Below are 14,457 nucleotides of genomic sequence, written 5' to 3'. Positions count from 1 at the left end.
TCTTCGAATACTACTTTTGCTCCATTCTCTTACTCCTCTTCTAAAATTCTAATCACACACATCTCAAATCTTCTCATTATATCTTCTCTATATCTCACGCTTCTTTCCATATATTGCATTTTATTTTCTCCTCATGCTTCACTCTGGAAATTCTCTTTTGACTTATCTTTCAGAAAGGATCCCTGCTTTGCTTCTGGTCAGCAATCAGAGGCATTAGCAACCTAGAATAAGCCTCATCGACTTTCCGGGCTAATTCTGAGTTCAGATTCAGTCTTTGAGCATGCATGAGACCTTCTGGTATATTTTTACATTTTGAGCAAAACTCTTTGTATAAGCATAACCAACCCAAAATGTAAGAGGTTTACTACAGCTCCCCTTCTTGAGTCCCCATCTCCAGTTTTTGCCCCCTTAGTGCCAAGAGTCTGTCAGATGTTCTAGTTAGCTTCTCATCTTTCTCTTCTAAAAAGTGCGGCTACCCGAAACACGGGCTCCCCTCTCTGTTTCCTTTTACTCTCAGATCTTGATACAGGTTTTAACTGGCTTGTTATCTCTCCAGTGCCTTCAAGGAGATGTATTTCAATTTTTTTCCTTTTTTATTCCCAGCCATTTCCATTGTATGGGTTACCCATTCCACAATACCTAACATGGTTTATTTTTCACCCCTCTTTTTTTTCAGAAAAGTTTATAATTGTTTAAATATCTAATTATTTAGTTTGGGCTATTAAATACATGAGAGTAAGAAAGAAGAAAATTTAGGAAACATTTTTTTACAATCATATCTCAGAAAACATAAATCATTTAATTCTATATTTTTCTGATAACATTGTAGAGAGGAAACATTTATGCAGAATAGTGTGCTATTGAGGAAAGCTTCACCTAATACAGGACACTGTTACCTCTTTTGGACTATTACACAGCCTAGACCTGCATGGTTTCGTTCCATCCTATCTCCTCTGCCTCTTTTCTAAATACGGTATTCCCCTCATGCTACACTACACTCCAAACACAAGAGTTTTGGATTTTGTTATTTGCTTTTGCTTTCAGTTGTTGGAACATGTCATCTCTTTTTCACCTCAGGACCTTTGGGATGCTTGTGGTCCAAGTTTATAAACTTTTATTATATGGTTCACTTTAAGAAAAGTAGAGAGGTATGTTACTAGCTTTTATAGCTGGATATTAGGTCTAGTAGAAAATTTAGATCACTTAATCCACTGTACTCTAATAACATCATACAAAATGCATGAAATAAGCTTTATGTGCTGTCACTCAAAAAAAAAAAAAGAAAGTACTTTAAAGCTCAGAGTCAGGATATTTGCATCTTTAGTTGTGACAGTAACAAGTTGTGAAAATGTGAGCAGAACACTTGCATGGTAAACAGGTAAAGGGATCAAGCTAAAATAAATTCTGAATTAAATCTATTTCAACAAATACATTCAGCTAAAAATCAAGGAGCCCCTGAAATGGTGGTCTGGACACACAGGTCACCAGATTGGGACTTCAGTTTTTGTATTTGTTTTGAATATGTGTCCTGCTGACCAGCAAAGTTTGGGATGGACTGTTTTTGCCAAATACGAAATTTACCCCTAATTTCTTAGTTGTCTCTGAGCTGAAAGATTGAGATTTTTCCAAGATCTATAGAGAACAGATTATTTAATATGTGTCTTTAATTACGTGGTGTTTTTATTTCTCTTCTTTTTTTTCTGTGGTACATTTGGACAGTGATATATTCTGACTTTATTTCAAAATGCTTTGGCCAAGATTAGAATAAATAAAAAGAGAAGGATCCAAAACGAATGATGATGAAACATTTCAGTTAAAATATGTGAATTTTCTATTCTTCAAAAATCAATTTTCAAAATCAATGTTTTGCCTCTTCATTAATGATCATGACAAATTATGAATTTCTTAAAAGTCTACCTGCCCCTTTCTTAATACATGCACTCAAGTTTCTTTTTAAATCTATTTGTGAACTCCAAGTTTTAGTTTTCACTAAATTGAAAACTCTTGATCAAATTATTGTCCATTAGGTCTAGAAATCCCATCATTAGCAGTATAAAGAAGATACATGAAATATTAAAGGAAGGAATTACCATCTGTCCTTTATTTATAATTTAATTTAACCTCAAATTCCCATTCTTTTTGGTACCCATTGACTTTTCTTAGAAGGACCCTTACAGATACTTCACCTGTGCTTCCTGGCCAGGTACTACCTCTAATCCCTCAGTCCTAAATGGCAGGACCAGACCATGCTCACTCCTAGTGCCAAAGAAGAGCTTAACTGTCTTATCTTGTTGCTGTGACATCACTTTTTTCTTAAGCGCTCCTGACATATGAAACATGTCTCACTACAGAAGCCAGATTTCTTCCAAAATTCATTGTCATACATATCCTTTGAAAAAAAGAATTCTTGTCTATCTTCGTCTTTTGAAATTGCCTTCAAGACATCCAGCAAAATTTTTAAAATATGTTCAGTGGTAAAAACTCTTTGATTACAGAATCATGAGAAAGGAAGGCACTAAACAGGGAGAAAAATGAAAGAAAAAAGGAACTTGCATATATTGAGTGTGCACTTTGGGTCAGACAGTATATTTTGATATGAATGAAGCCATTTAATTCCCAGTAAAATACACATAGTAGGTATTTTTTCCTTATAACAGATTTATTGAGATATAATTCACCCATTTAAAGCATACATTCAGTGGTGTTTAATATATTTGCAGAGTTATGCAATAATGATCAAAATCAATTTTAGAATATTTTTATCACCCCCAAAAGAAACCCTTTACCCATTAGCAGTCATTTCCAATTTCCCCCAGCCTGCATTTCCCAACCTTAGGCAACTATATCATCTACTTTCTGTTCCTATGAATTTGCCTTTTCTGTACCTTTCATCATTTCGTATAATGCAATCATATAAAGTCCTTTGTGCCTGACTCTTTTGACTTAGCATGATGTTTTCAGGGTTCATCCATGTTGTGGCAAGTATTAGTACTTTATTCCTTTGTATTGCCAAATAATATTCCATTATATAAATATACCACATTTCATTTATCCATTGATCATTGATCAACACATGTTTTCACTTCTGGGCTATTAGGAATAGGAAGACTGCTGTGACCATTCAAGTATAAGTTTTAGTGTGGCATATATTTTCATTTCTCTTAGGAAATGAATTCACTCACTTAGGAGTGGAATTGTTGGGTCATATGATAATTCTACGTTTAACCTTTTGGGGAACTGTCAGACTGTTTTCTAAAGTGGTAGTATAATTTTACATTCCTACCAGCAGTATATGAAGGTTCCATTTCTCTGCTTCCTCACCAACACTCCTTATTGTCTGTCTTTTTGATTGTAGCTATTCTAGTGGATACGGAGTGGTATCTCATTGTGGTTTTGATTTGCATTTTTCTAATGAGTAATGATGTTGAGCATCTTTTCATGTGCTTTTTGGCCATTTGTCTGTCTTTGGAAAAATATCTCTTCAAAGCCTATTCCCATTTTTAAATTTGGTTATTTGTCTTTTTTGTAAGCATTCTTTATATATTGTATATACAAGTTCCTTATCAAATATGTGATTTGCAAATATTTTTTCCCATTCTGTGGATTTTCTTTTCACTTTCTTGATAGTATCTTTTGATTTATTTAATTTATCTAATTTTTTTCTTTTGAGACTTATGATATTCTTGCCCTGATTTTACACACAAGGAAACAGAGGGTCTGGGAGAATAGTCTGCTTCCCAAAAAGGAATATCCCAAATAAGCTGTGAGGCTGGATTGTTCAAATGTCCCCATTCTTTGCAGCCGTGTCATGTGGTTCAATACTCTAGTTTTACTGGAGGATCAGAAAAGACTGACTGCCTGGTTGAGACAATATTTGAAACAAATGGTTTTTTATTTTTGTTTGTTTGTTTCCTTGCTTGCTTGTTTTTAGCTCCAAGGCTATATTTTCTCTCTCTCTTTTTTATTTCATATATTTCCTTTCCTTCATAGATTTTTTCAACATATAATAAGGCAACTAGTAATGGGAATGAGAACTAGTAACACTCTTTCAGGCTGTATTATAAAGTGAAAGGTAGATTACCAGTGAATACGAGAGCATGGTAAAGGATGCCAGAGCAGCACGAAGTGAGCGCTCACAAAGCTTCTTAGGCCCTGGTGGGAGAGCCCCACAGTGGCTGCCTGGATGGGGAAGAGAGACACATGCATAGGTGAGCTCTGCTGCAGTTGCTAAAATACCAGCTTATTACTTTACAGGTACATTGGAACATCTCTTATCACTCTGCAAAGTTGGCATGATCCTCTGTGTCCACTTTTTAATGAGTTCTTCAAAAACATTAATACTTAGTGATATACATTTAGGCTGGATTACAGATCCAGAGCTTGGCTTTTGGCATAACTTAGAATGCATGTGGGGAGAAAGTGTTGGGATCAGCATTTACACTGGCTAGTTTTGCTAAGGAAGCTCTGAATCAGAATGGTGCGCTTGTGTTCAGGGACCATGCTTCAGTTTGTTGGCGCAGCGTCTGCTTGAGTACCTGACCACATCTGCATTGACACACAGGCATTAGGGCCTCAGTGCCTTTCTGCTGTAATTTTAAAGCTTTCATTGCTGTTTTGAAGGGGATTTCTTGGTGCAGCTAACTCACTAATTCTCAGCTTTGAGTTTTTAGCCACTAGCTATGATCACTCAGAAGTTTTCTCCATAGATACAGCATGTACCATGGCATTCCATCCTGCCCACATAAAGACTTTGTCTAAGAGAGATACAAAAAAGCTGTTATGTGCTTGTTAAGATGCACATAAGATGGCAAAAGCCTTTGCCTGGCAAAATAGATCTACTGTCTCTGGTAATTCTTGTGCTTACTAACATTCTGAGGCCTCTTTCTCTTGGCATCTTGAAAGGCTTTTCTTCATTTGGCTTTGCTGGGTCCTTGATGAAAGTTCTCCCTCTTCCCTGCCTGAAGGAATCCTATTCAACCAGGAGTGTCTGAGTTCAGATACCATGAAACTTTTCCTGGAGCACCAGATCACATGGCCTGGAATATTTTTATATCTTCAGTATAGCTCATACCTCAGTTTTACCCAGGCCAGTTCTGAGTGAGTCTCTCTCTGACGTGAATTGGGAGCTAGTTGAGAGCTTAGACAGGCTTTTATTCATCTTTGTTGTTTTCTCCACTCACCATTCCCACCTCCGAGACTGATATGGGGCATATGCTGAATGCCTAAAAATTTTGGTGATTTGAGAAGCCATTTCACTTTTAACAAATAGAATGTATTTGCTAAACAAATATATAAGCAAATGGTATATTCTCTTAATTCCAAAGTCTGTCAATGAGTATCTTGGCAAATTTCCAGAGGTTAACATACTTTTGAAATCAGATTAGTATTCTCTTCCTCAAGGTCCCTAATGCTCTTCCAAGTGTTTGAGTCTGCATTCATATCATTCCCTCCCACCCATGTTGCAAGGACAGGTATTCCAAAGAAAGTGTCATCATACTTCATTGCATGGGTGTCAATATTGGCTTCTATTAGGAATAGTTTCCCTGAAGGTATGCTTTAGAAAATGTTAAGAAAGTTGACTTGGGAAATGGAAAGTTGGAGAATAAGGTAAATTGCATTATCATTCAAAAATATTTGCTGCTCTTTTCTGGAAGAGGATTAAACATTCCCATTTGGATGACATAAGGGACAAGGCTTGCTCTGGCCAATGAAATGTTGCAGGAAGTATGTGTGGCACTTCTACCACAATGTCCAGCAGTATTGCAGATAGAGGGAGTTAAGTAGAAATGTAGCCAAGAAAGAAATGAAAAATCTTTGTTATAAACTACTACTGAGATTCAGGGTCTATTTGTTACTGCAGCATAAGCCGTCCTATCCTAACTAATACAGAGACTATTCCAAGTATCGTGGATGCAGTGAAATTCATCTGAAGCAAAGAGAAGCAAATGATAAGTGACGAGAAAGGCCTGAGATTGCCATGAAATTACAAACTAAGAGCCAATATTGAAGTTAACTCAATAAAGATATTGAATTGCCGTGGGATTTTAAGCTAAGATTCAATAAAGACATTGAATGTTCTGTGTGTGAACCTCAACTAAAGACACATAAACAAAGTAAATATTCCTATTCTCATTCATTCAGCATACAGATGTATGTGTTCACGACCTGTGATGGTTTTAACATTTACCTAGGCATTGCAGTATATTAAAAATACAGTACTTCACAAACTCTGCCTTGGGGAGTGTACAATTTACTAAAGAAGATCTAACCTTAGTAAATATTAATAATTACATTTTTATTGAGAAATAATCTGAGAAGGTAATCACTTACATTTAGAGGGAGGAAGAAGAAAGGATTTGTGAAAAATGGAGATTTGACCAAGACCGTGAAGTATAGATAAGGAAAGACATGTCTTAAGAACAGTGGGTGTGAACCAGCAGCAGCAGGGAATATGGACAATTATTTTGAGACAGTGAAAATGTCTTTGACTAGAAAATGTTATGCTTAATGCAGAGATATGGTGGAAAATAAAACTGAATTTAAGCTGGGAAAACATGGAGAAACTAAACTTCCCGGATGAGCATTTTGATGTTTGTGGGAAACAACAAGCCATGGAAGATTTTGAGTGTGACAGGACAGCGTGTGTCGATGCTGTGCTTCCAGAATGTGAGGACAGCGCAGAGGGCCTGGCGCTGGGAGAGGGCAAGGCCTGTGAGGAGGGTCTGCCCCACCTGGGTGGCACAGTAGGGCAATGACCCGGATTTACATGGAATGGAACCTGAACCCACAGGGCTGTGTCCAATGTATGTGAAGGGAAGCTTTATTCCATTGATGATATTGGAAAAATCAGTTCACTGTTTGTAGAATGAAAGTCAGTGTACACTTTTACCTCATGTCAAGCACTGAAATAATTACCAACCCTGAAATTAGGTTTGTAGTTGGATCTTTATTGCGAATTAACAAAAGTCATTTATAAAAGATATTATATAATGTCATTATGTTTGCAAGGTGATATAGGCACTTTTATAAACTGCTGATAGTGGAAGGGTACATTGGTGTGATTCTTTACAAAATAATTTGACAATACATATCAAAAGCCTTAAATATTTGCCCAGCAGTTCTCCTTCTGGCATATTCATCCTAAGGAAATAAGTCTAAATATAGCAAAAGGGCTCTGCCCAAAGATATTCTTAAGAGTGCTATTTATAGTTTTATAAAAATGGAAAGCACCTAAATCTACAGCATTCAGGAATTGGTATTTATAAATTATAGAGTCCAGGTGTATATATTTGATGAAGAATTAGGAAGAATTAAAAATTGCATTTACAAATAATTTGCAACAACTATGAGAATTTTTATACTATGATGATATAAAATATGCATTTGATCAGAGCTGTGTAAAAGAAACCACACGCACACACACATACACACAGATTGGAGGAAATTTCCCAGATTGTCAGCCCTAAGTGCTAGATCTGTTAGGTGATTTCTTTTCTCTTTTATATAATCCTGGCTGAAAATGTGGTTGATGCTGAAGTAGGAGGCCTGGAGATAAAATCGTTCATCTTCTATACAGTGGTGATAGTCATAGGAGTGAATCAGACTGCTAAAGAAAAGAATATAGGGACAAACACGGAAAGGGATATGGAACAAGGTCTGGAAGATGCATATATTTGGGGGCAGGAGGAGAATAGGAGGCTGTCAGGCTTGGATAGAAGGAGATCGAGAAAGGCCAGGTCTCCTTAGGGTGCAGGCTATCTCAGGAAAAGAGAGCCATCGTCCGTGGGGGTAGCAGGCAAAAAGTAGGGGGGTGATTGGAGAAGGCTGCTGGATTTTCACTGTTTGACCTTCAACGAGCTTCTTTAGAACCCAGAGGGCAAGGAGCTGAGAGGGTTAGATAAAGCGGACTATTGACGTGGACAGGAGGAAATGAAGGCCATACTTGCCTTGACTCAAGAAAAGCAAAATAAATCAGAAAAAGCAAATATAACACTAAGTGTGACATCATAAATGGGCTATTTTCTTACTCTGTAGTGGAGGTGGTGGTAGATTCCAAAGTGTGCTAAGTGGAACGTTCACATCCGAGGATTACCAGTGGGTTACGTGTGCAAGAAAACAGACAGGTGCTTCTTCCAGGCTCTCCTCAACGCCTTTTCCGAGGCTGAGGCAGAGCACCTCAGCCTGCGCCGCTGCTTTCTGTGGGACTGGACTTGCTCCTCTGCCTCTCTGGTGCTTAGGGTGCCCCTGAGCTATTCCCGTTGATCTAGGGACAGTACCTCCAGCGCCTGTGTTCAGGGTCGTGCCAGATGGGCTGAGAGGATGACTGGTAAAGCGTTTTTGCCCAGTAAAGCCTTGAGCCAAATCTCCCCTGTCTACAGTGAAGAAGGGGACAGTCATTAATTTTAAGTAAGGTATTTGGCATTATTCTGTATTCTAAGCTAAAAACTTCCCCAAAGTGTTCTCAGGGATAGTTCTCAGCTGAGCTTTTAGCCTTAGAAGAGTATCCTTATCATTATTTTGTAAATAGACTGAAAAACACTCCCCATAACTCTTCTTTAAATACCATTAGCAGACAGAAGCAAACTGCATAGTTGGGGACTGCCCCTGTGTTCGCGGACTTTTCAAATGCATGCTATTGACCATGGACGTCAAAGCCAACTCTGTGTCTGCGGTGTCTTTTCTCCGGTGTAACATCCTTGTCTGCTCGCCGCAGGTGCCTATCCTCGACTCTCACTGAGCTTTCGGTTGAAGAGAAACATTGGATACTTCATTCTTCAGACTTACATGCCCTCTATACTCATAACGATTCTCTCGTGGGTGTCCTTCTGGATCAATTATGATGCATCTGCTGCTAGAGTTGCCCTCGGTATGTGCTATTTTTAAGTGATATTTGAAATGTAAAATAACCGTATTATTACAGTATTAAGAGAGTTCAAAGGCTGTAGTTCAACTACAATTTTTTGACATCATGACACCGGCATTGCCCACGTAGTCACTTTGTGTCATGAAACACTAATTTCACGCACGATTCTCTTGATGTGTTAATTTAATTATAAGGCTCAAATGTGAATTTTCATGCCCATGAAAGGGAAAATATGCTTGTAGAATATTTGCATAATAAACCTATTTTTGACACTAATTTTAAAGCAAGGATTAACATCTCCTGTTCAAAATTATTCCGTGGCCCAGAAAGAAGACTTGATTAATTGTGCATTCTTCTTTTTTAAGACAGAAAAATAGTCAAATATTACAGCATATAATTGGAATTACACAATTTAATGAGCATTAAAAATATGCAATTAGATTCTGAGTGATTCTTAAAACGCTATTGATCTTTTCTGACTGTTGGTTATTGACAATTGGATTATTAGCTGATGTGCAATATATATTGTAGGTTCCAATATTATTTTTAATATTTTAAAAATTTAATAAAATATTTTAATATTTTAATTAAGGGAAGTTTTATATTTTCAGAAACACCATTCGCCACTCAGCTAATTATTATGAAACTACAAAATACTACATGAACAAACTAATCGTTTAAATACATTTAAGTAAATACAGAGCAATCTCCAGCCCATCCCTTCTTTGGGCAGGGTTGAATTTAATTCCTGAAAGTGAAATTATAAATAGTACTTCTAAAAATTGGTGGGAATGAATTAGCCACACATTTACTGGTAAAGCAGCTTATAGAAAAACAAGAATTCAAGGTCTCAGTTAGCGTCTCTTCCTTTTTCTGTTTACCAGCTTTTCACAGGACTTTAAGCTGATTAACATTTTTTCTTTTCTAATAGGTAGGTGCACGCATGTATGTGGATGACAGATTTGTGACTTACACAATTGTATTCAAGATTAGATTTTCTTCCAGGAAATCCCACATAACTATGAGAAAATCAGATAGCTGTTCCTCAACGTGTTAGCTGAATAAAAAAGCACTCCAGTGGAGTAAAATATCAAAAAACTGAAAGTGCTATATTAGTTGTTATGTTTTTCTAATAAGTGTGGTAAGAAAAATTCTCTAAAAAAGAACTCCAGGATTTCTCTACAGCCTGCAAAGTTTACCCTGTAACATCAATCTTTCTGTAGGTTTTACATTTTTTTAATATCACTAGATTACTCTTTGTTAAACTATTTTCTCATTTGAAAAATTCAAAGATACAATGGATTTGTAGGGGCAGATTAAAATTTTGCAAAGCTGTTAGCTTATACAATTTCGGGTGCTCTTTTTTTAAGAAAAGTAATATGAAATATGGTTCTTTGGTACTTATATTTCTCTAGTTATCACAATAATAGCAAAGTCCCAGCTTCAGGTCTCCATTTGCATAGGCCTCTCTCAGCCTCAGAGAGTGGTCCCAGCAATTCTGTGTTTGTAGTAACATATTTCATATTATGTGCCATCACAATGGGTGAGGTGTACTGAAAATGTAAATAACTAAATCACCTAGCTAATACAAATTCTATCCCTTCTTAATTGTAAAATATTGTTTTCCACAATATTGAACAGATAATTTCCCTGAAGTGGGTTATATTCAACCCAACCTCATTAAGGCATATGAAAGTCGATTCCACTGTTTCTTAACGACACAGCATGATTATCATAAACTTAATGGTGCCCCTGTGCGTTTGCTGGGATAAAGGAACGATCTGGCCAGGGTTGCTAAGGCCTCAGCACTGGAGGACTATCAGGTTCTGATTGATGCTCGAGCTCTGGGAGGTAGGTGTGGGAGGCAGAAGTGAGTGGGTTTTCACTAGAGTCAGGGTGTCCCCGAGGCCAAGGGGTCTAGAAGGCAGCTGTGATCATAGGGCCACAGGGTCTGGCTAGACAAGAGTCCAACGGGTCCAGCTCCCAGAATGTGACAGCTTCACGCTCATTCCCTCTGTCCCTCCTGACAATATAAGACATGTCTCTGTGTTTCTGGGTCTACAGGTGTTGGTAAACATCAGGTGGTTAATTCCAATTGGTTAAGAAAAAGTATGTCACGGAGTCATGAACACATCATCATTATCATCACCATCGTCATCATCAAAACAGCAACAACAATGATCACGAAGGCTGAAACTTAATTCTTAAGTGCCACATTCTCTGCTAAGGCCACAAGTGTAGTAATTTATTCTACAGAAGATCCATAACCAAGTAGGCTGTGTTGTGGCTCCCATTTTAGAGAGCAGGAAAACGAGGTACAGAGATGCAAAGTAACTGGTATGAAGAAGTCACATGATTACTAAGTGTCAAAAGAAAGATTTCAATCCAGTTAGTCTAACTGCCAGGCCCTCTGCCTTAATCACTGCAGATAATTCCCAAAGTGTCAATAGACACTACACAGGAGAGTCATTTGGTCTGCTACCTTGTAAAAACCACGGATTATAAAAAAGAAAAAGAAAGCTAAGCAAGCACTGTTATTATTATTATGATCGAAGGATCCCTCAGAACGTTTAAGATGCTGCTGTTCTTTTAACTTGATAAGAGGATATGGCCATAGTTTGGGAGGCTTTCCTTGGAGAAATCTCCCTTCCACATCCTTGCCCTGAGAATCTTGTCTTGTACCACACCTTTTGAAGTGCTCAGAGCACTGTTTGCATTCGTCCTAAAGGGCTGCACTGTGATAAATACACATCATTTCTAAATGGGGTCACGAAGGTGCAGCATCTGCACAGCAGGGTCCTGGGCGGGGACCCCCTGGAGTACCCTCCCTTGGACGCCAGGCCCTGTGGGACCTAGAGTCGGCTGGGTGAAGACATGGCCTGTTTGCTGGCTCTTCAGACAGCTGTGCTGTGTGGCCACCTTTATGTTTCTGCTGCCCAGGGTCTGACCCCCAGACACCTTGAACTGTTAGTGTTAGCAGCCCCTAGACTGCAATGACTTGCCTCAAAACCCTGAAGGCCAGTCATCAGTGAGTACAGGTGGAGTATCCCTTATCCAAAATGCTTGGGATGGAAGTGTTTCTGATTTCAGATTTTTTTAAATTTGGGAATATTTGGTTTATACTTACAGATTGAGCATCCAAAATCTGAAATCCAAAAATCTGAAATCCGATTGAGCATTTCCTTTGAGCATCATGTTGGTGCTCAAAAAGTTTCAGATTTTGGAGCATTTTAGATTTTGGAATTTTAGGTTAGGGATGCTCAACTGGTACTAGTGTTGGTACTTCTAAAAGTAAAAATTTGTATTGATATAATTTGGGCCAAATTACTGTGATCATAAGGAAGAGAAATAAAATGTTTTGATGAAATGATGCAAAGATATTATATTTTTATTCCATCTTTATGCTGTTTTTCAAGTACAATATTTTATTCACATAATCTAAATGAAAACTAAATTGAGGCTAACAATTCATAGACGTACTTACCAGCCTGGTGAATGTACAGAGAAGGTGAATGCCACCCCCAACTATCTCTGCACTGCAATTGAGTGGGTGACATCCCTTTAGAGAGCAGAACTTCAGGACAAACTAGAGGCTACTGAAGAATGATTTTTCCGTAATAATGGTAGCACTATGATTATTTGTTGTTAATGTAAATAATGCCAGTTACTACTTATTGGCACATCACCGCCATTTTTTCAAACATTGCCTTTAGACTTCCCAGCATCTCCAGATGATAGCTGTGAACCCGTCAAGGTAGAGCTGGACTCTGGGCCTGGGCTGCAGGGCTCTTCTGCCCAGGCTGTGGCCCAGCATGGTATCTTACCCTTGACAGAAGGAGTTAGTGAATGCATGGGCTTTCTGAGCTAAGAGCTCATGTCAGCCCAAACAAGAGAGACTGGGCACTCACTGCAAAATCACATTGTGCTAATGGGCCTGGATCCCGGGTCCCACCTGGTTCCCCCTGAGTCTCCTTTACCAGGCTGAGTGCTCATGAGCTGCGCGGCTGCACCTACCCCTGTGTGCTTTCAGCCCATGTCCTGGGACCCCTACTGAGGCCTGTGTTATACATGTCCATTCAAAATAGCCAGCTGGGAAGTCAAAACAATGACCACACAAAGCATTCAGGTTTCCCAAATCCACTCTGAAGGGGGAAAAAAGTAGTGACAGCAGCATTACAAAATTTTTTAATAATGGTGAGAATGCCTAATTTTGTAGCATTTGCATAGTGTTTTCACATTGATTTGTAAACCATACTTATCCCATTGCCATTTCCAAATTTAAAAAGTCCCCAGGTACACATGAATGTGATGTTAAATAAGAATCTTAAAATATTCAGACATCTTAGATTTCCATACATTCCATAAGCAACCATGGTTTACAGTTATATATAAAAGTAGTTTCTCGGGCCTTCAATGCTCCTCTCTGCTTTTAGTAGCAGTTCAGAGCTTGGTGCAGGGGAGAGCATGTGCTGAAGACGGAGGACTAGGCTGTGTGGCCCACCTGAGCTCTGCAGTGCTGAGGTCCTCTCTGTGAGACATAGAGGATGAGAAGGATGCTTCCTCCGTGCATGAGAATCCAGAGGGGATCAAACTAGGATGCTGAACAAATCCACACCCTGTGCTGGAGAGTTGGGCAGGGACCATGTGCAGAGTGGCCTGGGCTGTGTCCCAGAGTGGTGTCCGGGCAGTGCTGGCTTGTCGGGCTTGCACTGCCTCCCAGCCTCAGTTATGTTTGTTTTTGGGGTTACTGGGGATGAAGGACTATGGGTAGGCTCTCTGCTTTGAAAGTCTCCTTCTTGAGGGAAGGCTTGACATTGCAATGCTGAGGAAGCTGTTCTCTCCATTGTGTCCTGAGAGACACATTAAGCATCACATTCAGTGGCATTAGTTGCGTGGGTAAAAAACAGCTGACCCTGTGAAGCTGCCTTGCTTCCTTGAGACGTCTCAGTATTTCAGAAGTACAGTCTCCAAGAGAGCGTGTCAGCTGCAGTAGCTGCATCCCACCAACAAGTCAGGAATGGTCCCTACCTGTCCTGCAAGTATGGCTGAATTTAACAAGCTCGGGTCATGTCACCAAACAACAGTGGCCTGCACGTCTTCAAATGATTCACTACAGAATCTTTGTATAACAAGAACTGTCTATTGCTAGGGGAGGGAGAATTACAAAATATGGTTCTTACATGGCTTTAGACTAAATCGAGCTCCATCAGGGAAACAGTGAGATCATTCACACAATACTATGTAAAGAGTTCAGCATAATGACATTAAAAAAAAAAAGATCTGGTCAGTTGCCCCAGAGTATGGTGAGATTCTCTATAATGAGTAAAATCATTAACCCTTGACTTGAGCAAACCCTTGACTTAGCAGCTTGTATACAGACTCTTTCTTAATTGAGGAGGGAAATTGCTCTGTGAAATCATCTGCCCTCAGAAGCTTCACTCAACTATTCCTTTCTATTAGAGCTCAGGACTGGATCTCATTGCTAATAATTTGAAAAATCATTGTCTCATCCCTCTTGCTACCCATAAGCATCTTAGTGGCAATTACTGTCTCCTAATGGGCAGTCTCACTGAGCTCTTGCCCACAGCTCCAGA

General features: G+C 38.9%; 1 protein-coding gene across 4 annotated transcripts in view; it reads left to right on the top strand.

Moving 5' to 3' along the window:
* GABRB3 (gamma-aminobutyric acid type A receptor subunit beta3) overlaps nt 1-14,457 on the top strand; it is a 202,991-nt gene that overhangs the window by 175,717 nt on the left and 12,817 nt on the right. For all 4 annotated transcript variants that reach the window (XM_069465824.1, XM_069465823.1, XM_069465825.1 and 1 more), the window contains one exon: nt 8,714-8,866. In XM_069465824.1, coding sequence (XP_069321925.1) covers nt 8,714-8,866 — 153 coding nt within the window. The remainder of the gene's footprint in view (nt 1-8,713; nt 8,867-14,457) is intronic.

The sequence above is a fragment of the Eulemur rufifrons genome, chromosome 3, assembly GCF_041146395.1.
Source record: "Eulemur rufifrons isolate Redbay chromosome 3, OSU_ERuf_1, whole genome shotgun sequence".
NCBI classification, from domain to species: Eukaryota; Metazoa; Chordata; class Mammalia; order Primates; family Lemuridae; genus Eulemur; species Eulemur rufifrons.
This window is presented reverse-complemented; position numbering and strand designations above follow the sequence as displayed.